Source organism: Ambystoma mexicanum, chromosome 11 (assembly GCF_040938575.1).
Source record: "Ambystoma mexicanum isolate Mex_15411 chromosome 11, UKY_AmexF1_1, whole genome shotgun sequence".
NCBI classification, from domain to species: Eukaryota; Metazoa; Chordata; class Amphibia; order Caudata; family Ambystomatidae; genus Ambystoma; species Ambystoma mexicanum.
This window is the reverse complement of record NC_090934.1, coordinates 931,075,708-931,098,174: the sequence shown is the minus strand read 5'-3', so window position 1 is coordinate 931,098,174 and position 22,467 is coordinate 931,075,708. Positions and strand designations below refer to the sequence as shown.

At 42.1% G+C, this 22,467-nt stretch overlaps 1 protein-coding gene across 2 annotated transcripts in view; it reads right to left on the bottom strand.

Annotated features, from left to right (window-relative positions):
• Positions 1-22,467, bottom strand: part of DEAF1 (DEAF1 transcription factor) — a 364,344-nt gene that overhangs the window by 283,577 nt on the left and 58,300 nt on the right. For both annotated transcript variants that reach the window (XM_069624041.1, XM_069624040.1), the window contains exon 4: positions 22,257-22,403. In XM_069624041.1, coding sequence (XP_069480142.1) covers positions 22,257-22,403 — 147 coding nt within the window. The remainder of the gene's footprint in view (positions 1-22,256; positions 22,404-22,467) is intronic.

The following is a 22,467-nucleotide window of genomic DNA, read 5'->3' as shown; positions in this document are numbered from 1 at the left end:
TTTAGTGCCTTAGGGAACTCTGTGAGGGAAGTCTCTTTCCTGGGGGCAGGTGGTAGTTCTTTGGGGCTACGACGGCAAAGACGGAGCCTCCTGCTTTGGATCTTTTAAAGGTTGGCACTGCGAGTTGGTTGCAGTACTGCACATGCTTGGGTCTGTTTGAGGTGACACATTGAATAGTTTCTGCTACGTAGGGAGGTCCAATGTGTGATAGGCATGAATGTGCGATGGAGAGGGTTTTAAATAGAATGTGCTCTTTAACAGGGAGCCAGTAGGCATCCCGCCTAGCCTGCAGGATGTGTTCCCTCTTGGGGATGCTGAGGGCTGCTCTGAGGGCGTTATTTTGCATTGTTTTATGTTTTTTCATGTGTTTAGCTGATGTGCCAAGTAGCAGGACGTTGCTGTCACACTCACCTGTGTCTCTGCAGGAGCGATGGATGAGCCTCCCTTGACCCCCGAGTTCTCACTTCCCCTGTTTTCACCCAGAAGGATTCCTGTCAAATACAAGTTAAACACTCAGACCTGAATTCACCTGATTCCCATGGGCCCTTCCCTTTACTTTAAGGTGTGCTGTGATTTCCTCTAAGGGCTTACCTTGATCTTTAGTAAGGTGTGCACTACATCCTGCATTCGCAGGGTACGAGTCGCTCAAATGGATGATGCCAATGTCTGTTGGCCGAGTTCAGATGCCACACGCTGTTATATGCCTTCATAGCGAGGCTGAGTGTCAAGGCGCCAGTTTCTTCACTGGCTAGAAAGTCTTTTCCAAGTGCACGTTGGGCGGAGACGGTTTAGTGTCCTCAATTGTTCATATTGTCTTTGTTTGCCAAGGTATTTTGTGGGTGAGTAGAGCTGCGTGCTGAAGTCAGCTGTAGGTAGGTAAGCGCAGCGCCTTAAATTCGAGCGTGCCTGGTAATGTCTCCTTTTTCTTCCCTTGCAGGAGTGGATTACGTGATATTAGCGCCTCGAGTCCGGGGTCAGCGCTACCGAAGACTTGGTGGTCTGGTAAGTGTGCATGGAGATATTGGTAAGTATATACTGCGCTATTAGGGCGAGCGCAATGTCTTTTCTTTCTTTTGCAGGGGTTTGTGCGCTCGCACAACTTACCTGGATACCAGCATTGCGGGAAGATTTGGTGAGTAAGTGCAGCGTTATTGCAGTACGCGCGGTAACGCTGTTCTTCTTTGTTCTTACAGGTGCCGGTGCAGAAGTCCCCTCTTCACCGGAGATAGCTGCGGCGTGGAAAAAACACAGAGTACCTGTAAGCTGAAGCAGAAGGATCCAAAGCAGGTAAACAGAAGTAGGAAGTTCCAGAGCAGGTAAGCTGAAGCAGGATGATCCAGAGCAGGTAAGCTGAAGCAGGATGATCCGGAGCAGGTAAGCTAAAGCAGGATGATCCGGAGCAGGTAAGCTAGAGCAGGATGATCCGGAGCAGGTAAGCTGAAGCAGGATGGTCCAGAGCAGGTAAGCTGAAGCAGGATGGTCCAGAGCAGGTAAGCTGAAGCAGGATGGTCCAGAGCAGGTAAGCTGAAGCTGGCTGATCCAGAGCACGGCAAGTGTGTTGCTGATGCAGCTCACAGTAAGCAACACGAAGCACTGGAAGAATCTTGGGTGTGGCTTATATAGCCAGCCACACCCAAACACTAGAGAGCTCATGGATTGTCATGCACTTCCTGTTTGGCAACAGGAAGTGGTAACCAGGAAGTTACTACAAACACTACGAAGGAAGTAAAGGATGGATCTGCTATGGGTTCTTTGTGTACCTATGCCAGGCCTGCCAAGCCTACACCAAGCTTCCCCCCACTATTTGCCTGATACCCATGACAGTTGCAGTAGTCCAGCATTGGTTGCACGGTAGCTGTGGCTATGGATAGGCAGTTTTTGGAGGACAGGTATGGTTTGGCAGCTTTTATGATCTTAGTAGTTAGTGCGGCCGACAAGGCGATGACGCTAACTTGCCGTGATATAGAGAGGGTGGAGTCTACGTATACTCCTAGAGTTTTGGTTGCTGGTGAGGCGGTGATAGTCGTGTTGTCAATGTTGAATTATTGAATTATGTGTATTTGCTAGAAAGTTTGTTGAGGACCTGTTTGGGACCTACCAGAAGTATTTCTATCTTGTCTCCATTGAGACATAGGCCATTGGCCGCCATCCAGGCCTGGATGATGGCATAGGTCTTGTTGAGTGTGGAAGCATCTTGTTCGTATGAGCCGGTGAGGGGGAGTAGGACATGGGTATCATCGACATAGTTTGTATAGGCTATGCTTTGATCGTCCAGGTCATTGAAAAGTGGGGGGGTAAAACATGTTGTAGAGGGTGGGTGAGGTGCAGGATCCCTGTAGAACTCCACAGTGGATGGGGTTGGGGGTTGAGCACGCCTGGTCAGAGAAAACTCTCATGAGTCTTCCTTCCAGGCTGTGGCTTGCTGTGAGAAGTGGGCTGCATACTTGAGGTGTCTGCAGAGGGTCCTCTCCCCAATTACATTGAACCCCAATTTGCAATTCACTGCCTTTACTGTAACACGTTTGTGCAATTATCAGTGAGGAAACTCAAGACGGGGATATTAAGGCATACAAGAGCTGTAAAAACTACAAAGATAACAACAATCCCGTAGCGGGTGTGGAAACAGTATATTATGCTTCTCTTATAAGCACTAGATGCGCAGCTTTAACAGGCAGAGCAGCACCACATCCATGTTTAGCGATAGGATGTGGTGTAGCTGCTTTAACGTGAATGGTTGACAGAAACAAGAAATCCTATAAGGTTGTGTGGCAGTGACAGCCCAGGATGTAGGTATGCTTAGTGGCTGTGGCGCATGACACGTCACACATGAGGGTGAGGCATTCTTGTCTGAGAATCGGAACAGAGGTGATGTGGGTGCTGAGGAAAGGAAAGAGTGATCTATCTCAGGTGGAGATTGTGTCACATGGGTAGGCGAAGCAGAATTGTAGAGTCATAGCACGGTCCTGTCAAGCCTTGCACCACAAGGTCGGATGAAGTTCCATTAGGAAATTATTTTTAAGATAACCAACTAAATGTATCTGTTTTTCTGTACGAATCTTATTGCTCATGCTATAAAATCCCTGAGAAATCTATGCTTGGGGCCACAGTTTTGGGAAAGAGATAATCTGCCAGTTTCTTTGTCCGTTTCTGTACAGCTGTATAGAAATAAACGTTGCTTTGATGCTGTGTACATCTTAATGGATTTATTGGACAGGTTTCCAATGTTGGTGCCTTCAAATCTCAGATTCGTCATGCCCAGCTGAGACAGTCATTTGAGTAGTGGACCACTCCCCCCCCCCCAACAACCACTGGGTGCACAAAAAGTTAGGTAAGAGGCCCAATTGAAACCTTAAAAGGTATTTCGAGGGAGGGGTGCCTGAAAAAGTTGGTGTCCCTTCTAGGCTGCAGAAAAGCAATTTTGTTTAATTTAAGCAGCAGCAGGGCAGAGCAAATAGGGAAGAACTTGGGAAATGAACTGGGAAAGGGATAAAAACGACAGAACGCAATAACATCAAAATGGGAACAGTTAACAACAGGGAGGCAAAGATAGAAGGAACCAGAATGGAGCAAGAAGAAAAGGGTGGGTGGGTGCTAAAAAGGCACAGGCGTATTCTGAATAGTCCAGGGAATGAGAGAACAGTGCTGCAATGTAACTATGCAAAGTGAATTTGATTTATGTTATGAATGTGTGTCTTCACTGTAAGTGGAAAGATTGTGTTAGAGCAGAGCCACCTGTGAGCGAGAAATGTCTACTTTGAATGTTGAGTAAAAAAGGAAAGAATGGGAATGGAAAGAGAAAAACAAAGGAATTAAGTTTTCCAGAAAGAGTTGCATTTTATATATACATATCAGCTGATACATTTAAATATCTAGAACATTGGAGATCTAGAAGACGGAAGGATATGCATGCGCAAGCTGTTCCCTGTGGAAGGAACCTTTAATTTGCTAAGCTTCTCTTAAGACGAGTGCTTGAATAGAAAAAGGTAAAAGTAACTGGAGCAATTGTAAGTATGTTTAGACTGATTTGGAGAAGTGACAAAGTGGTTGGAGAATAGAGAATGAGGAGTTTAAAAGATACAAATGATAAGTTAAGAAACGAAATACAGACATTTTTTTAAAAAAAACAGAGAAAGAAAGCAGGAGTAGGGCCTCTTACCGCAATACCTCCTATAACTTCTTTATACATGGCAAGGCCAATAATCAGGCCATGTCAAAGGGGGTATGGCGAGGGAACCCATCTGAGCTGGGTGGGGGGCCTACCAGGAAAGAAGCAAGGGCCAGTCCTACCCCCGAGTTGGACAATGGCAGCAGAGAGGTTCTAATTCTTGCCCGCTCCCACTTTTGTGCCAGCCTATATCTTTGCAGAACCATGTCTCCAAACTTGCCCCTGATTACACATACTCATCAGTGTTTTCTCTCAATTGAAGATGCTGCCCAAGATAAGAGAAGAGCAGAGAAGCCGGTGAACCCAAGAAAAGTTACCCGCACTAACAAAACTGTAGAATCAGCTTCAGCACTGCACAGACCGAATTGTCATTACAGCACGACAGAGGAGTGAGAGTGAGAGCGAGCGAATGGGACAAGCTAAGTTCGGACCCAATTCCAAAATAGAAAGAGGCAATCCATTAGATCACCACAGACACAAATGGGGAAAGATGCCCTAACTTACCAACAACAAAAAACAGCAGTGGGCACAAAACACAAACAATATCAAGGATCTTCCAAAGCCATCTGTGGGGACAGGGCATTCCAAATCCTCCTGCCAGAGAGCCAAAATAGTGGTCGCATGGGTGCTGATGCTCACCATTCCTCATTGTGTTGTGTATGATAGAGCCATCCACCTTGGTTGAACACTATGTCACATGGCTATTCCAAGCAAAATCATGCAGCCATAGCATGGTGCTGTAAAGACATGCCCTTCAAGGTTGGACGATGTTCCATCAGGAAGATTATTGTTCATGATAAACTATGTGTGTCTTACTTTTTTCTGCATGACCCTAATTTTTCAGACACCTCTAAAAGCCCACAGAAATGTGAGCCCTGGGGTTGGGGCGGTATTGTTTCTGGACGTAGACACCATGCTGGGCTCTCTGTCCATCTGTACAGATGTATAGAAATCAACCTGACTCTATTATTGCTGCCTTGGCTATCATATTGGATTTATTGGGGGGTTTCCACAGGCCACCTAACAAATTCACAATATTGACCCATCAAGTTATTAATACGTGGTCTGGAGTTACGCTAGTTCAAGAAAAAGAATAGGCAATCGAGAACGCACTGAGAGAGTTACAATCAAGGATTATTATTAGATTTAACATAAAATAACCTAATGGCCTAAACACTAGTGCCACTGGCAGCTTGTGTGTTGTGGGTGGCAGAGTGCTGCCTCCTTGGGGTCCTGAAAAATTCTGTAGTCATTTGCATTATGAAGCAAGTATTTCGAATTTCTCTTTAATTCAAGTGTTCCTCGTATCAGTGGCAGAGTCTTTGCTTTTGCAAGGAATCTAAAAATATTGCCTTTGCAAATGCAAAGACTGATGATCCAGTGATGTGCATGGGCCATGTTTGAATACAGAAAACTGAGGGCCAGTCACAGAGACATCACAGCCTTACTGTGGTCAGAGGATGCTGAAAATTGCAGTTGATAGAGAATAACGAAAGCGGTTAGGAGAGATTTCTCTTTTGGCAACTTTCCCTCCATACTTCCTATGGGCCTGAAATCTTATTGCTTTATTTTTTTAACCTGTTTTGATGTTTTTGGGGGAGAAGCCTTCATCTTCACTTCCCCTGCCTTTTGATCATTTGTGATGGGGAAACTGATCAGTTTTCAAACTATCAATACTGGGAAACTAAGTTTCTCTTTTTGTCTTTTACTTTTTGTAACTTTTTAACATTGCACACAGCATCTTACAATGCAGTGCAATGGGGATACCTTTGTATCACTTAGCCTTTTACACTTCGGATTTTTGGTTACTTTTATATGTGCCTCAAGACAAGCTGGTGGCGGCAAATATATTTTTTACAATTTGTGTGTTATTTCTAGGGTGCACATTCGCATTTACCACGTATGGCTACTAAACATGGGTTGTGCCCTAAAATGTCTACGCCACGAGATTTTCACTGGTTCTTTGCCCAAATTGTAGTTTTGCCTTCTATCTGCCTTGTCAGGTGAGGAAATCTCATAAGGTCATGCACTTGTCCAGGAAAGCTGCAGCTTTTGTGGGCTAGTGAAGCCAGGAGGACGGTGGGACTCTCTGGTTCTACTCCACATCCTTGGTGCCAGTGAATGTAAGTAAGGGGCATGCGTGAAGCCAATAGTTGTCTCCGATTGGAGATTGGAGATCTACTGGCTTTTTGAATGGCACAGACCCTTACCATTGGTTGGCTTGGACTTGCTTCCAGGCTGGATTTTCGATAAGAAGAGGACTCCTGCAGCACATTTCTTCAGATTAACGTTGGAACCAATAATCCCTCTTAGAAGAACAGCCAACTGAAGATCCAAAGAAGACTCCCGAAGAGGCCCAGAATCGCTTCCTGCATCTGGGCCGTTGAAGCCCTGTTGCACTACCTGATCTGTGAAGGCCCTGTGTAGTGCTTCAACCCCTGGACTGGTGGGACCAACCAACCAGCCTCAACGTGTTCTCAAGGATCCAGCCAAGCCTTCGGAAGTGTCCCTTGACCACTCGGTGAACTGCTCTCCAGTGGGCTACCTCACTAGAACTTTCACTGTTCCACGTTTGCAGCTGGAACTTTGGTGGTCACCACTGTGTGTTATAAGTGACATTACTGCCAAATCTCAACCTCCCAGCTTCAAGGGACCCTTCTCTGGAAGAACTTCTACAACTGCAACTGGAAAGTAGTCTGTGTGGGGTGGCCGTCGCTGGAACTTGCAGTCCCCCGTCCTGTGAAGCGTCCTGACGAGTGCTGCATTGGTTCCCTCTGCATTTCTCCATCACGAAGGGTTGCACTCTTCTCGTGGACCCGACCGGAAGAATCTTTGCAATTGCAGATCCTGGGTACCTCTCACCGGAACCAATGGCGGGGAACCCATCCTCCAGTGACCCCCAGTCAACCCATCCAGTCCTTGAGGAAAATCAGCTGGGTAAGTAAATGCAAAGCATAGGATAACATGGAGAACAAGTCTCTTTGTATCCTTCCATTCCACTGCGTTTTAGTTGTCGCACCTGAGCAGTAAAACCTGAACGATAAGAACACATTTTACTTACCCAGTAACTTTGTTGCATCTGTTCTTTTGAACAATCACCAACACAAGTAACTTACCTGCACCAGATACATTCTGGAGTGAATCGTTCTGACTTTTGGGGACAAGGCCCCACTATTCTTAGGGATTGGACTGCTGAAGCTAGGGAATGTCACTTGTGACTTGGTTCCATCTTACTGCTTCGCTTCACTTACCGCCTTTGTTGATTTAAGTCACTGAATGCATTTTAAGAACCTATGGGGACTCTATGTATGTTTATTATTCAGTGTTGTGCGACATTATCACCTGCTTGTTTCATTTTTTAGTGTTTTTAAGGCCTGCAATAAATATTGTATTTTTAAACATTCCTGTCTAAATTGAATTGTTGTGTGCTTCTCTGTGTGAACTCATTGTGGACCCCTGACCCCACTCACACTCTCCTGAGAAACGCCTTGACTGCTATTCATTGCTACCTAGATTCGGTTTTGACCAATCTCTCAGAGTTCCCGGTTCACTATAATTAGGGTGGCCTCCTAAAATCTGTCCACCAGGCCAGATTCTAGAATTCCATCTCAAGAAAAGCTACTTCTTTTTTTTTTTATTTATTGAATATAGTTGCAATTACAACAACTTTTTCAATTTATACATATTACAAAAATTCATTCTTTCATAAGTAAGAACAATAACAAGAACAATAAGTCAATTAAACAAACATTTACAATTACAATTACAACAATCTTCCAAATCGAAATTTCACATTTTAAGAGTGTTGACATTTAATTTAATATAATGTATATCAGTCATTCCATGTTTAGGGATTTTAAAAAAATTAATGGTAGCAATCCTTATGCCCATACATTCAGTTGCAGCCAAAGCGACCCATCTGTTGCTTGGGTCTATTTGTGCAAAATACGCAAAATATTTGGCAAAGTGAATGTTTCTTAAACTCAAAAGTTTAGGGGCTGTACACTCCAATAATAAATGTTGCAAGGTTTCAACAATTGCTATATCTTGACAAAACCTGCACCAATTAAGGTCTGGTGTAATTTGTCTCCTTCTTAGTTTAACTTCCCTAGTAGGCCAGATATTAAACCGCAGCCTCAGGATATCAGATCTAATAGCAGAGGAGGGAGCCAAGCACAAGTACGAGGCAGTGTCTTTATAGGATTTAGGTCCAAATATTGCAGAATCAAAATCTTTATAAGTTAAACACTTTTCTCGGGTCTCAATCCAGTCCATCATGTGGACTTTCTTCTTTGCTCTCTCTGGATGATCTAATAAAAGGCTCAATGAAATATCGGCCTTTACCATGATAGAGAGAACATTTGAGGACCACTGTTTCGGGAACATTTCTGCTGAGTTTAGTATATATTTGGAAATAGATGACAAGGCAGAGTTATCTTGTGTTGAAAGCAAACATTTTCGAAATAATGCGCATAAGCGCCAATTATGTTGGACAATTAATGAAATTAAGCCCAGTTCATATCGCATCATCACCATAGGAATACATTGCGGTAAATGCAGAATGGCTCGCCAAAATTTGGATTCTAATTGATTAAGAAATCCAATTGGTAGGATTTGCGTTTCCAAACCATAAAGAATAGTTGGAACAACATTTTGATTCCAAAATAGAAGGGCTGCTTTGAGTGAGAATTTACCATACTTGGATACAATTATTCGAGTTTGACAAATTGCCATAGTTAGCTTCTGTTTAATTTTATTCAACTGTGAATCTAATGTGGGGCAACCGTCAAAAATAACACCCAAATAAACATAATTTGGAACTATCTTTATGGGAATTCTCTCAATTTGCCATTCTAACAAATGCTTGCGTAAACCTTTAGGGATGAACGTGAAAATCTGTGTTTTGGCAGTATTTACAATTAATTCATTTTCTTTAAAATAGCTGCATAGTGCTGACAGAAGATTGCGTAGGCCACTAGATGTTTTTGACACAAGCACAAGATCATCTGCATACCATAATGCACTAATTTTGACACCATTTAGCTTTGGAGCGTCAGCCGCTATTTTAGTAAAGATCCAGCGAACATCATTGATAAAGAAGTTGAACAAGGCTGACGCTAAGCTACATCCCTGCTTTAACCCTCTATACGTATGAACAGGGGATGATAAAAGACCTTCAGCATTTAATCTTACAAAGATCTTAGTTTTGGAATGCAATGCAAAAATTATGTCTATAAGAGTGGAGGGGCACTCCGCCTTGATTAACTTGTTAATAGGTTTAGGTCTTCAAACCGAATCAAAGGCGGAATGTAGATCCACAAATGCAAAGTATCTAGGCTGTCTCTTGCACTGGGCTTGTTGTCGAATAGCATTTAAAGTGAGTAAATTAACACTAGTACCCAGACCAGCCACAAAACCAGTTTGTGCTGGATCACGTTGACAGGCTATAGATGACCAGAGATTGAAATCTCTTAATACCAACTTGGTGAACAACTTCCCAGGAGCGTCCAATAACGCTATCGGACGATAACTTTTGGCGTCCATGCGATCACCCTTTTTATAAATCGGGATAATCACGGACGAGCGCCAAGAGTCTGGTAAGCATTTGGTTTGCAAAATGTGATGAAATGCATTGCTAAGGATGAGAGCCCATTCATTTATGTTTTGTTTAAACATCCAGTTTGTAAGTCCGTCAGGGCCTGCTGCTCTTGACGAGGATGCTGTTTTAATGAGGGTCTGGATGGTTTTTTCAGTGTATTGCAGCTCCCAACTTCTTGTAGAACTGCCATTGTAAATATAGCTACTCATCTTAGGATCGTCATATAGTGTGGAGAAGTGTTTAAGCCACACAGATTCAGGAACACCATTGAGTTGAAAGTACGCTTGTGGTGCTTTGCTACATTTATTCAGCAGTTCCCAGATCAAACCAGAGTTTTTATTACAACATATTTGTAAAAACCTTTCACTGTCTAGTTGGTGTAGTGCGGCTTTCCTTGACCGTGTCCAATTTCGATATTTTGTATTGGCAGCCCTGACCGCTTTAGTCTGTTCAATTGATGGTAATTTTCGAAGTTTTCTGATCTCTTTGCGATAGGCTTTCTTTCTCTCACAGAGAGCCAGATCAAACCCATGAACATGGCTTCTCGGTGGCCTGTCGTGAGCAGGCTGGATATTTGCAAAAGTACTTAAAACATCTATATAGGATGTAGCCCCTTGTGCTCTTTGATTGTTTAATGAAATTGCTTCATCAAAGCCAACAATTTATTCGTGGACCACTTAAATCGATTTTTGCCATTATTTACTGCCAAGATTTGTTTATAATAATGTGCGTTTTTTGGGCAATCTGTCGTTGAGACTGACCAAGATAAAGCTAAAATATGGTGATCACTGGTTGTCTGTTTTACAACGACAAATTTAGAGGCATTCATGAAGATATTGTTAGATATAAAAACATGATCAATTGTAGATTTTGAGTTACCTCGCTCCCAGGTGTTCATTGAGGGGATATCTCCTATAATTGTGCCATTTGCAATTTTTAAGTCTAGATCTTTCATAAAAGACATCCATCTTGCTCCATTATGATTTTTGCTCCTTGAATTATGCTCGACACATGAAAAGTTTAGATCACCCATTACAAGAATTCCAGATATATTGCCCTGAATAGAGATCAGTTCAAAGAGAGACGACAGGGCTGTGTAAAAACTTTCATCAGTGATGCCTACGGGGTTTCTGTACACATTAATAAGAGCATATGTCTGCGTCTGAAAGCAAATCTTGACCAATTGTATATATTTATTTGGCGCTTGCCAGGGGAAGATTTTATAACCCTTGCTTACTTTCACCGCAACTAATAGACCGGCAGTGGGTCTACCTTTGCCACTATGTTCAGCTGGAAGGAGACTGATCTCGTGGTCATCCCAGATGGGCGGCTTTAATAACCATGTTTCTTGTAGTGCTACAATGTCATATGTGTTCAATTGATTATTTAATGTCGATTGCAAATGGGAGTGACCTCGGGCATTCCAGCAAGCTAGTGAAATTTCAATAAGAGGAGGATTTATTAGTGGTTATGAGTTATGATTGACAGAAGCCGACACGCCTATATGTGAGTCATTGGTACAGAAGTTACAACCACATACTGATTGTGGTTTAAATTTTGAAGCTTCTTTATTGCTTGACTCATTAAAGAGTTGGCGTGCTGGATCTTGAGCTAATAAGAAGCCAAGATTAAATAGTTCCATTCTTGCATTCCAAAGAGTGTTGCGGACTATTCCAGATTTAATCCACAATCTTACTACGGAGAGATTCTTATCGCACAAAAACTCTATTTGATTTATATCAGAAGAAGAAATGGCATCCAAACCTTCAATATCTCCAAAGATATTGAGGACACTAGCACGACATAAGTCATATTTTGGGTAAGACCCATCTCGACACTTCAAAATTAAGGTATGAAACGAGTTGAACTTCTTTGACAATGCAGTGCTAACATCATCCGTGTGATGTTTGTTAATAGCTTTGCCAGTTTCTGAGTTCTTTCGAATGTTTTCTTTTACGATATCTTGTTTACAACAATTATTTCCTGGAAGTGGATTCTGATTTAGACTAGTACCAGATCTATTGTTACAAGAAGGTACTTCAATGACACTCTCATTATGTGGCTTGTGGATCCGAGAAGGAGGGGCCCTACCACTTGAAATTTCTGGCAGGGCCCCTGTGATTCTTTTTAATAAGTAAGAATCTACTGCAGCTCTTAATGAGGTTAAACGATCGATACTACCTGCTAATGGGACAACTGTTTTAACATGCTTGACTTCCCCACTTAAAGTTGGTTGTGGATGTACGGATGGAGTCGTCTGCACAGCAGGTGAAGGTTGTATCTTATCAGGGGATGTTAACAATAAATTTACCAACTCATTCAGGGGATCATATTCCACGGGCGGGATTAAAGCCTCCTTATGGGCCACTTGTGGAATTGAGGAAATATCTGCCTTAGCTTTAATTACCGAGGGTACACTCGGGCTAGTGTCTGATTCAGACTGTATAATATCAGCACCACTGTCTATAGATATGATCGGGATAAAAGAATTGCTTTTTTGAGCTTCTGTCAGGGGACGCTTTTGAGGCTGTTTTTTAGCGCCAATCTTAGTGGCTGCAGCTTTTGTTTTTTTATTACTCGCAGCCGTACGTCCATTCCTTTGAAGATTAGGCTTGGGAAAGCCGTGTGAGTTAAAATTATCAGTATGTTGAACAGCATTCTTAGCTGGAGAGTCTACGCTGATCCAAGACTCATTATTTTTTGCAGTCCTGGCATCTTCCGCACACTCGATTGGACGAATAACATTAGAGAATGTTGGTAGTGCAGAGGTTAAGCTCACAGGTACTACGCTGGGGGCTTCCAAAGTGCGAATGCGGTGCGTAATAGACGCACCAGGATTTTCGAGCAAAACTTGCTGAGATGAGACATATGTTTCAAGAAGAGAAACTCTTTGCTCCAGGTTTCCTAGAGAAAGGCTTATATTGGATTTCACTGTACTATCTTTCATCCATTCACTGACGTTGTTAAGCTTATTTGTTTGAGCAATTATTTTCTGCTCCAAAGAATCAAAAAGCTTAAATAGGCTATATATAGTGGTATTAATTGCCCCCAGGGTGACCTCTAAAAGGGCCGGATTTGCAGCTACTGGACTACTTAGATTTTCCCTATCAGTTGCTAGACCGCGACGAGGTGTTGGTTGTAAAAAGGACACCTCCTCCTCTCTAGTTGAGTCCATGGAGCAAGGTTGGGCATAATCGGTCCTAATTGAAGCCCTCGAGCTTTCTAAATCCCTGCAGTCAATGGGATCAGAGTGAGAGGGCAAAGGGGATTTAATGGGACTAACATGTCCCACAGTTTCAATGATTACAGAAGCAACAGAATCATTCAAAGTTGTTGTTTCTTGTACTGCAATGAGATTTGAGTTTAATGGGTCTTCACTCTCTTGCATTGATTCTTCTAAAACTGTAACAAAGGTTTGAATAGGTTTACAATTTCTTGTAGGGGAATGCAATGCAGTTAATAGCGTCTGATCTGAGATGGTAGTACTTAGGGTGGAAGCAGTAATAACACTATTTAATTGATTTATAGTTGGGTTCACATCAGTTAAAACTGACTTAGGTATACCCAGTTTTGCAGTTTTGGCCATCGGAAGAGACAGGTTCATCGGCTCATTCAAAGTTCTCCCACTTTGTACTTTGTACTAGAAAAGCTACTTCTCCGCACCCTCCCTTCCCGTTTCAGGCTAGGAGTGGGGTCAGAATGCTTATCCCAATCACAGCCTGATTCCAGAGCAGGGAGAGCAACTGGTGAAGGAAGGCATCTTATTGCTTACCTCTTCCATTGTGCTGCTTTCACCGCCTGCCTTCCTGCCACCTAGAGGGAGACTGGGTCCGGAGGGTGAGGGAGTACACCATATTACATGGAAAGGTACGTTTCCAAAGAAAAATGTATTACAAAAAATGAGGGAGTTTTTAAAGATGAAACAATGAAATTGAAGCAGATGTTCATCCATAGGAAGCATCCAGTGTAACTGTTGGCTGCTGCTATGCAGAAGGCAACGAAAATATCCAGAGCAACTTTATCACAATCTTCTAAACACCCAAAAGCATGTGAAAGATTGGTGTGTTCTGACCTATAGCACTCAATCGTTGAGAATAAGAAGCATTAAAAACACACGATTTTGCAATCTTATAATGAAAAAAACATGTTTCCTTCTGAACCACTAGTTGCATTCAAATGACAGTCAAATGTATGTGATGCTATTTAGGGTTTAAAATAGCTGGGAGCTACATAGCTGCCGGGGACAGCCAGGATGAGCTGGTTAGCTTCACACCAATCGCCACCACTAGCTACATTTGGCTCCCCAATCAAACTGGTGCCACAGAAATATACCAATCTCACACTGAATCTGCATCTGGGAATTTGTATAATCGTGCATTAGGAATCCAACAAAAGGCCTTTGAAGCATGATGGGTCATATGGAGTGGACACAATAGTTTGCATTTCATGGAAAAGTCAGGTCTGTGGCACGCGGTGCATTAGCTCTGCATTCTGCAGCATGGAGAGTGAAAGGCCGAGTGGGGTGGCATCACCAAAGAGTGGCAGCAGAGATTAAAATGTAGTGGCAGTAAAGAGAGCAACAGGCACTGGTACAGTTACGGATGTAGTGGAAATGTTGGGTAAAGAAATGAGGCAGCAGCAACATAGAAGAAAGGATGAAAATGTAGAGCAAATAAAATAGAAAGCAATCTAAAGAGGGTGGAAAAGGGAAAGAAGTGAAAATCAAAAGGCCAAGTGGTTGAGAGCAATTAACAGAAACAACAAGCAATAGATTGATGGAAAATAAAAGTATGCTCCACCATCTCAGGCACTGCAGAGTGGCTACTCTGGCGGATGCATCTCTCGGTGGAACATCGTTACAATAAAGACCATTCTGTACCTGCACTATCTTTTGCTGTTCGTTTATTGTTAAGTAATCCATTACATGCACACCGCTTTGAGGCTTTATGGGAATAGCTCCTACTCCAAGAATTCCAATTTCGACCCCTGGTAATAGCACCAGCTGATATGAACGTCTGTGTGATTCACAGGCAACACACGGTACACGGAATACGGGTTCATGTCCTTGCTCAAGCTATACTCTACTCAGCGATATTATCAAGGGAGATACGATCGTTTACCATTAACCTACAGGAAAAACAGATCAACTGAAGTTATTCCTAAAATGCACGTTAGATTATGTCAGGAATGTATGTAGACAAGACAGAGTACAATAGCACGTTCTAAAACACAACTCGGACATTAGAAGCAAAAATGAAACCAACCACCAGTTGTTTGGCATTTCTTGTTGAGCAAGCACAACATTTAACAATTGTGGTTCTTTGTTTACGTATTAACTAAACATTATAGGAGTGGAGATATACACAGGAAACTATTGCAAGGGAAAGCGTTTGGATACATTTAATGACAAGCCTTTGTCCAAAGGCATGAATGCGACATAAGATTGTGCCAAATAATTAACATTGTTTTATTTTTCTTGAATGTAAGTCCACCTGAGGACGGCCTTTTGCCCGAAACGCTGTGGCATTTTGAAATGTTGAGAATACTATGTGAACATGCTGTGAAGTATGGAACACTGCTAAATAAAAATAATAATAAGTAAAGGACAAAATGACCACATAGTTTGCAGCTCTTTATGTGCGTTGACATGAGCAATTAGTTGTTTATTTTTAGTTTGATATAATTGCCCTGCAAACATCCCATCAACAAAGAACCAAACATTATCAGCCGGAGAGCTCATTTTTATGGAGTTGCATGCAACTGGTTGCTCGGCCTTACTGCTTGTTGAACCTCAGGTCAACTGCAACCACATGCGAATATCAATGTAGAGGAAGACTGAGAGGAAGGAAAATGGAGCAAGATTTGGACAACTAAATACCAGCGAACAGTGGAAAGGAAAATATGCTATAGCTTTATTAACTGGGTGTACAGGCTTAATCACTTTAGCACGTATGACACTATTTTCCCCAGAGTTGACCAATCAGGTTGAGCAGCTGCTGCCTACCACTCACCCTATGCAAATGTTTTACACAGTGGGTAACATTGGCATATTTTGGGGCCAGCAAGAAAACGTGTTGTTCCAGTGGCCAAACTGGCCTTTATTGTTGGGATCTAGCAGCATAAACATGAGTTTTACAGGGTGGTGTAGACATGTTTTGAGACGGGCATCATCATGGCTTTTCTTTGGGTACAGCCAACATGGAAATCTGGTTCAAAATGCTCATGTCTACCGTTAATGATCTGGCATCTACTGGGGTCCTTCAAATGTTCCCCTTCATAACTAATTGTATGTTCTATGGATTTTACACCACTTTTACAGAAATATTTGCGGTGACGTGCACCCTTTTAATCCATCATTAAAAAAATATTTTTGGGGAAGGAGAAACACTGCACACTTTGTAACTGTTGAAGCTTGTTTTGCCCTAATTCAGGGGAAATATTTATGTCCCACAACCTGAAAAATAAATGTGAGCCGCCACTGGATCAACACCATTAAAGGGCATCACCTTGAAAACATTTGCATAAACAAATCCATAGCATGTATGACACCACAGGGAAACCCAAGGGAGTCCAAATCTTTACAAGCCGGCATTTATATATTTGCATGAACTATTAGGTCGGCAAGCGTGGGGCTCCAACCAGGGAATTACTGAACCACATCCTCCATCAATAGACAAGACCATCCTAATACTCAAAAGAGTTGTGCTCTAGCCGAGGAGCCACCAAGTACTACTGGCAGGACTAGAGTCTTGGAGAAGGACTAGGGAAGTTAGAATAGACAAATATCAATGGACTATGGACGAATAAATAGATGAGAATGTCTGGAAACATAGTGTGACTAAGTCTTGTACATGAATCAATAAAACGTGCATGACATTGAAACCACTAACTCATATTCTGCTCGTTCTTTGACACTTATTTCCCATATGCCTTTATTATTTAGTATCTACCTCAAACTTCTTCCAGATATCCACAAAAAAGGAGAGAAGTGTGTGTTAATTCTTAAGCAGATGACCCGCAGATGGATGTTTGCGTGTCTGCAGACCTCAGGAGAGGAAACAATTGATCTGGTTCAAACTAGGAGAGTGCCAGCAAACACAAGGTAAACGCTGCTAAAACATACCTACTTCTTCTGAGGCATTTTCATCAGATTATTAATCATCTGTTTTACCAGTCCACTCCTCTATTATGCAGTACCAATTCCACTTATCCAAACAACTGAGGAATACAGGGATTTGTATAGTTATCCTGGGTGCATTAATTAGGACGCGGCAGCTTCAGAGAGTTCTGATATATAATCCTATAAAGCACCTGCAGGGAGGGAGGGCCCCTTAGGTAACTCCAAACTGGATTACACTAGTGGAATTCATTTAGACATCCCTGAAAATTGCAGCGCCCACAGATCATTCAAAACACAAAAGCAGACTGGTTTTTAGTTTGAAGTATATTGCCCATGTGAGCCAAATATTGTGATCGCTGCACGGGTTTCCTGTTAGACTAAGAGTGATGTTCAAGATTTCGAGCTTCACATCTGGGATTTGCATGGCTGGTGCCCTCTGTATTCTACCAAAGTAGTTTAACTATATGTTTGTCTCTACTTTGTGTTGTGAAAATTAAAATAGGCTTCAACTTCTTCCCTCTCATCTTCAATGCTGCAGAGATCATTTTCTCTATAAAAGGCACCTGTCCCTGTCCAATCATCTTGTAATCCGGAGACCCCCGGCCGGCCCATAGAGCCAAGGTTTGCTCCAAAGTACTTTAAGACGAGATAGCTGCACCCTTGAGATGGATGGGGGTGCAGATTTATTACTACAACATCAATCAATAAGGACAACTCAATGATTTGGCAAAGGGAGTCCGTTTAAAGACAAGTACAAAAAACGGGGAGTCATGGAAATCAGCAGTGATGCGATTGTCCTTCTCGCTTCAACTCCAACGAACTTCATACAAGTTGTATCATTTATACTCAAAACTCGTCATACTTGACGTGTAACACTCAAACGTTAACATGCAATTCTACTTGGTTAGGAAAAGGTAACTTTAAGATAGGTATTATATCTGTATATGGTAACGGAGTGAGGGGATTGGGTAAAACACTGTCAGGTGGGCATCTAAGCCCTACCTTCAAAAATGACTACTGTAGACGACACTAAAGGTACGACCTCCCATTGGTTCCACTAACTATAGGACCCTCAGAATATTTGGTCCATTGTGATTGGGTTGGCGCCAACCCCATGCATATTATTCCGCTTTGCTTAGCAGCACGCAGAACTGTCGGCCAGGTGCGGGGTGCCCCCTAGTAACCCAGCCTTTCTCCAATTAAGGTTACAATCAATCATCGCTTCAGCAACTATGCGTCAATTATTTCACTGTGGTTGGCCTCGAAACTGCATCTTCTGTCTGGAAAATTCTGATATCTCTGCCTGGGTGGATGCCAAACGTAGGTGGGAACCCGTGATTCTTCTCTCTCGGCTGGTCGCGTGCTTCCCACACCGTGAATTTGTCTAGTTTTTCTCAATTTGTGTATTTGATTCTTATTTAGCTTGCCCCCTGCCTACGCCTCCTTATCTTGACCTTTCAGAGACAGGATATTCTGTTCTTAAGTTTCAATTATATGTAGCTACTGTTCATTCCTTCTATTGGTATGACCTTGGCTCTCCTGGCACGAGTTGCATTTGCCGAGTTTTGATTCAGCCGTCTCTTCTCATTTTGTTAGAATATGAATATCTGCTCATTCGGCCTTTAGTAACCGGAGTTGATTCTGCTTTGTTTGCAAAGTGGAATATACTTATACTAACGTACTTCGTTTGAGGTACATTTATGTATAATGGCACTTGCCGCACTATCCTTCTACTTAGCATAGTAAGCCGTACTGTTTTCTTAGCTTTCTTGCGGTTCCAAGCATATGTACAGGTGTAAACTGATCAACTGTGTTCATTTTGCTTACAGCTTAACTCTCTTACGTTTTTTATAATATGCTCTCACTTTAAGTTTGCGATCTCTTTTCTCATGGCGTTTCGTTTCTTTGTGTCATTCTCGGGTCGTCATTTCTTCTATCTGTGAGTCCGGCCGCGTCCTCATGAGGTCACCATTCGTCTTCCATTAAGACCTTTTTGGTTTCTTCCGGGACTGTACTTAAGCACTCTTCATTTCATCTCATTTGCTGGTAGGGTTTTCTTAATGGATACCTTACTATCCATGGTTTTCTGGGTATCGGCACATCAATAGGCGTTGTTCTTCTGATAGGTACAGGGCAGAGCCCTACTGCGGCTCTCTGCTGGTTTATTTGCTCATCATACGTCACATATTTTGGTGCGAATGTTCCTGGTACTTCAAAATGGGCGACTGGAGTACAGGCTTTATTTCGGACCGCCTCTACAATCTGCCCACAGGCACATGCTTCTGTTGCTCTGTGCTACAAATCCTAAACTTTATTGTTAGCATACCTCGTCCAACCTCACAGTTCCTTTTGTGTCCAGTGGTAAACAAATCAAGGGCATCCATTTATAAATGACGCAACATTGAGTCCTAAGCCTATATGTGCAGTAAAGCTCCATGAAGTCTGTGGGGCAATGGTTTGGCAGGGATACAGATACCAGGCTTTGCTCTCTTTAATTGGGGTTTACACACTGGTAATTGTGTGCTGACTAGGGTGAAGCCTTGTTTTCTCACTTGGCCTCTGCTCTTAACCAAATGCCTTTATGTACCTCTTGGAAACTAGAAATGTCTGCAATGTCAAACCACTTTTAAGAACATAGGTTATAATGACTTCATGCTCAGTAAGATAGTCACTGACCTGCTGTGGTAAGCATTCCTACAAATAATTACCACATATAGGAAGGTCATTGTTGACATAAGTGTGTAAAAACAAGAAGGGAATCCCGAGGTCCCACGAGCTTAGTACACTTAATGGATTCAAACTTTTCCCGGATTTGAAATAACATGCAAAAATAATTGATTTCTCTTAAGCTTCTTAGTTAAGTCAGTGCGGGTGATCTCTCATCTGTATGGAGTCGTTTTAGGCTTTCCTTTTAATATGGCGCCTTCATTATATGTTACAGGGTCCAGATGGATCACCAGTTGAAAAACATGTTACAGTGGAAGTTTTCTGTTTTGTCTGATTATTATGTTTGTTCGCGCTTATACTGTCCCGGAGATACCTGCAAGTTTGTATAATTCAAATATCGATAACTGTTCAGGCTGCATGTGTGCTGCGTCATGACTCTTTCAACGGTAACTCCCTGCCGTGTATATCTCGGGGTTTGCACGAGTCATTAAATCCATGTTTGCATGGGTAGGGATGATAATCAGACAAAACAGAAAACTTCCACCTTAACTAAGAGAAATACATTATTTTTGCATCCAAAAAACAAAGAAAAGAAGGACAATAAGTAAAGACTACCAATTGTGTGACAATATCAAGCTCCTGAAGATTGGTGGGCACTTGCGAGAGCTCTTAACATGAAACATGCCATGTAGAGAAATAGGAGGATGATTATACATTGCCCTAAAATACGCAGTTTTTAAATAACCCCATTAAAGGGAGAATAGACATGTATTTGGTTTATGTTTGTGTATTGACATTTAATTAATAAATTAGAGTCACAGGGTGGTTGGGTCATGCACTTCTTAGTGCCGGTGAAGTAAACTTAATTGTGTTGATATTTTAGCATTTTTACATATTAAAGAGTTTTCATGCAAACAAATTGATCCCAATTCCTCTAAAAGAGCGGGAACCCCCCTGGTTTGAAGAACCAATAATAATGTTCAAACCTTATTGTATTGATACCAGTAATGACTGAAACCATGCCTTCCACTTTTACTCACAAGCAATCCTTTCTCAGGTCCTTGACTGGTGCAAAGGAGTTGTTTCCTCCTCGCATATTACAATAAGAATGATCTGGCTTCATGGACCTTTGTTCAAACCAAAACAAAAGTCAATGGAAACACAGTTTGAAACCGATTTCAAAATGTTGGTCGAGCACAGGCAAAAGCAAACATGAAGCTGTGGTGAACTGAAGTCTTCCAATACAACAGTGTAAAAAAATACTAACTTGCACATTTCAATATTAAAAAGAAATGGTCAGATATGTATACCATATTTAAGAACTATCTATGAATGTACATCAGGTTATGACATGGTGACGTCATCTTAAAACACGCTGTAAATTGACAAAGAACGTGTACACTTTTTTCAGCATTACAAAGTTATTACCACGTACGCTGACCATATGTAAACCATAAAGCAGTTGTGTCTCACTGGCACCCCGAAATTAAAAATGTAGATGCATTTTTCAAAATCCAGGCACATTGGTGACTGTTTCAGTGTCAGTATGGAGGCCTATATAGCTGAAAAACATAGACGTAATAGAGAAGTTCCCAACCCCCAAACTCCTCCTTACTTATCACTACATGCATGTCCCTGGCACACAGACTCCTCAGCTTGTGTACTACCTCTTTACAAATGGGTTCCCTCAAGCTATAGGAGTCAATGGCAGTTGTGATATTGCCATTGAATCCGATGGCCGCGAGGTTTCACACATCCACATGATGAAACAGTGTGCATCATAACATGAAGCTCAACAGCTCTGCTGTTGGCACCTACAAAAGGAGTACAAGAAAAAGAATGTCTTTAAAAGTAACCATACAGCTCCACAGAACACTAGCAATCAATACAATCGAATCGAGTTATGAATGTCAGCAGCCGTTACTGACCTACCATACATCACATTTACAATGTCACCACTGATGACGGCATAGATTAGCATTTACATGTTCTTGTGTTGATGGAACACACTCATAAAACTGTTCACTCTGATACACTTAAGCTCCTGGTATTGTTCCGAGCATCTCTAACTTAAATTGTGCTATGCGCCTAACCATTGTCTTTTTTCAGGTAGAGGTAAAACAGGTTGTAGACACAAAAACTTAATTGTGATGAGAGGAAAGGTGGTTAATCCTAACAACACTACCACAAAACATGTTTTAGTGAGACAAAGGTAACTCAAGTGTCATAAAGAATGAGAGGTCTAGTGGAAACAGCAGTTGAGCTCGCATGACTAGGTTTATGAGCAACCTTCTCAAATCAGAAAAAGCGATGGACACTCTTCCATCTGCGTTAATAACAAGGGGAGAAGTCCCATGGCACCCTCTTACCTTTTTGTCTCGGAGGCTAAGTTTACTATACCAAGAGGAATCCACCAAAATATGTTATACTTCCTGAAATCGAACATGCTAAGCAATTGACTGCACATAGCCCACTGAACCTCCGTATAACAAATAGTATTTAATCCAGTACTGGGGGAAAGGAATCCAGGGAACACAGTGCTTTTTCATTTTCCAACAGCTCAGATGATAAATGTAGCCACACTGATTGTTTCGTTTATATGTTGAAATAGCACATTAAAGAAAGCTACTGGAATACACAAAGCTTCTCTTTTGGCTGGGTGGGGAAGGATGGTACTGAGTTTGTGTGGCTATCGCCTTGCTTACCTGAACCTAGACGGTTCTTGTAGAGAATGGCACTCACATTCCGACAGCGCACAGGTAGTTCATTGTCATATACCGAAGGGTCCCAGTTGTACTTTGTGCCTTCTTTGTCTTCTCCGGATGTCAGTGGCGTTGTAGGAGACTGTGGGTCTTTTTGTTGCCAGAAGTAAGTGAGACAAAAAGCAGAGTGTATAACAAGTACTTTTCAGTTACA